The 1,943-nt window shown below is 51.0% G+C and overlaps 1 protein-coding gene across 1 annotated transcript in view; it reads right to left on the bottom strand.

The window, feature by feature from the left end:
• The window catches only part of YME1L1 (YME1 like 1 ATPase), a 21,377-nt gene extending 19,434 nt beyond the window's left edge, over positions 1-1,943 (bottom strand). The window contains exon 1 of the mRNA XM_072412684.1: positions 1,803-1,943. Coding sequence (XP_072268785.1) covers positions 1,803-1,835 — 33 coding nt within the window. The 5' untranslated portion in view covers positions 1,836-1,943. The remainder of the gene's footprint in view (positions 1-1,802) is intronic.

Here is a 1,943-nt window from a genome sequence, read left to right as displayed (position 1 = left end):
GCTACACATTTGGTTGGAGACTGAGGACATGTGCAGGTGACTGTCAAAAACTATGGATATGCTACAGGTGTGGTTGGAGACTACGGATGTGTCATAGGTCTGCTTGGGGACTACGCATGTGCTGGAGGAGACTGCCAGACACTACGGACATGTTACCGGTATGGTTGGAGACTGAAGACATGATGCAGAAGACTGTCAAAGATTATGGGCACGTTACAGGCAAGGCTGGAGACTACAGATGTGCAACATGTCTTCTCTGAGACTATGGACATGCAGTTGAAGACTGTCATACTTGATGGACATGCTACATGTCTGGCTGGGGACTGTGGACATGCTGCTGGAGACTATAGGCATGTTACAGGTGTGGTTGAAGACCGAGGATATGCTGAAAGAGACCATCAGACACTATGGACGTTACAGGTTTGGCTGGAGACTACAGATGTGCAACGACCGCTTAGTGACTATGATGTGCTGGAGGAGACCGTTACAGACTATGGAAGGGTTACAGGTGTGGTTGGAGAGTACGAATGTGTCACACGTCTGCTTAGAGACTGCGGATGTGCCTGAGAGAAGACTGCCAGACACTATGGTGTAGCTGGAGACCATGGACATGTTGTTGAAGACTGTCATAGGTTATGGACATGTTACAGGCTGGGGGCTGTGAACATGCTGCAGGAGACTATAAGCATGGCACGGGTGTTGTAAACTGAGGACGTGCCGAAGGTTTACTGAGATACTATGGACATGGTATAGGAGTGGTTGGAGACTAGGGCTGTGCCGAAGGAATGTGTGAGATACTATGGACATGGTATAGGAGTGGTTGAAGACAAGGGCTGTGCCGAAGGAATGTGTGNNAGACTATGGAAGGGTTACAGGTGTGGTTGGAGAGTACGAATGTGTCACACGTCTGCTTAGAGACTGCGGATGTGCCTGAGAGAAGACTGCCAGACACTATGGTGTAGCTGGAGACCATGGACATGTTGTTGAAGACTGTCATAGGTTATGGACATGTTACAGGCTGGGGGCTGTGGACATGCTGCAGGAGACTATAAGCATGGCACGGGTGTTGTAAACTGAGGACCTGCCGAAGGTTTACTGAGATACTATGGACATGGTATAGGAGTGGTTGGAGACTAGGGCTGTGCCGAAGGAATGTGTGAGATACTATGGACATGGTATAGGAGTGGTTGAAGACAAGGGCTGTGCCGAAGGAATGTGTGAAATACTATGGACATGGTATAGGGGTGGTTGGAGACTAGGGCTGTGCCGATGGAGACTAGGGCTGTGCCGAAGGAATGTGTGAAATACTATGGACATGGTATAGGAGTGGTTGTAGACTAGGGCAGTGCCAAAGGAATGTGTGAGATACTATGGACATGGTATAGAAGGGGTTGGAGACCGAGGACATGCTTTAGGGCCCTATACCAAATACCAGAGGGCCACAATTTTAAGCACCAGGGGATAGAGAAGAGTTAAAATACTTTTGTCATTTAGTGTCTTATTGGCTGTCTCTTTTTACCCCACAGACAGGGGGCAGTAAGGGATGGGGCAGGAGGGGGTGGTCCTGACTTTAGAACCTCCAGACTCTGCTTGTCAAACTGAATGACATCTGGGCTGTAGAGCCGGGGTTGCCCCTGGTAACCGGGCCCCCATGGCAGGCTTTTACTACGACAGAGCATGCCGGGAGTTCTATCTGCGGAGCCTGTGATTGGCCGGAGCTGCGTGTATCCCTAAAGCGCCCGGGTCCAGATGTCAGTGTCATCCCTCCCCCACCGACTGTCATCACGTGACACCTTACCCACCTGCGGCTGCACCGTGCTGCTGAGCGAAAACATTATGTCCGCACACCAGGGGAATATTCCGCCCGGTTCACCGATCTCCGCACCTGGCTACTCAACTTCCCGGCGTGATGTAACAAAGGTGACCCGGATAACCCGACCCCA

The sequence above is a fragment of the Pyxicephalus adspersus genome, chromosome 5 (genome assembly GCF_032062135.1).
Source record: "Pyxicephalus adspersus chromosome 5, UCB_Pads_2.0, whole genome shotgun sequence".
NCBI classification, from domain to species: domain Eukaryota; kingdom Metazoa; phylum Chordata; class Amphibia; order Anura; family Pyxicephalidae; genus Pyxicephalus; species Pyxicephalus adspersus.
Note: the sequence above shows the minus strand (reverse complement) of the source record. Positions and strands in the feature narration are given on the sequence as shown.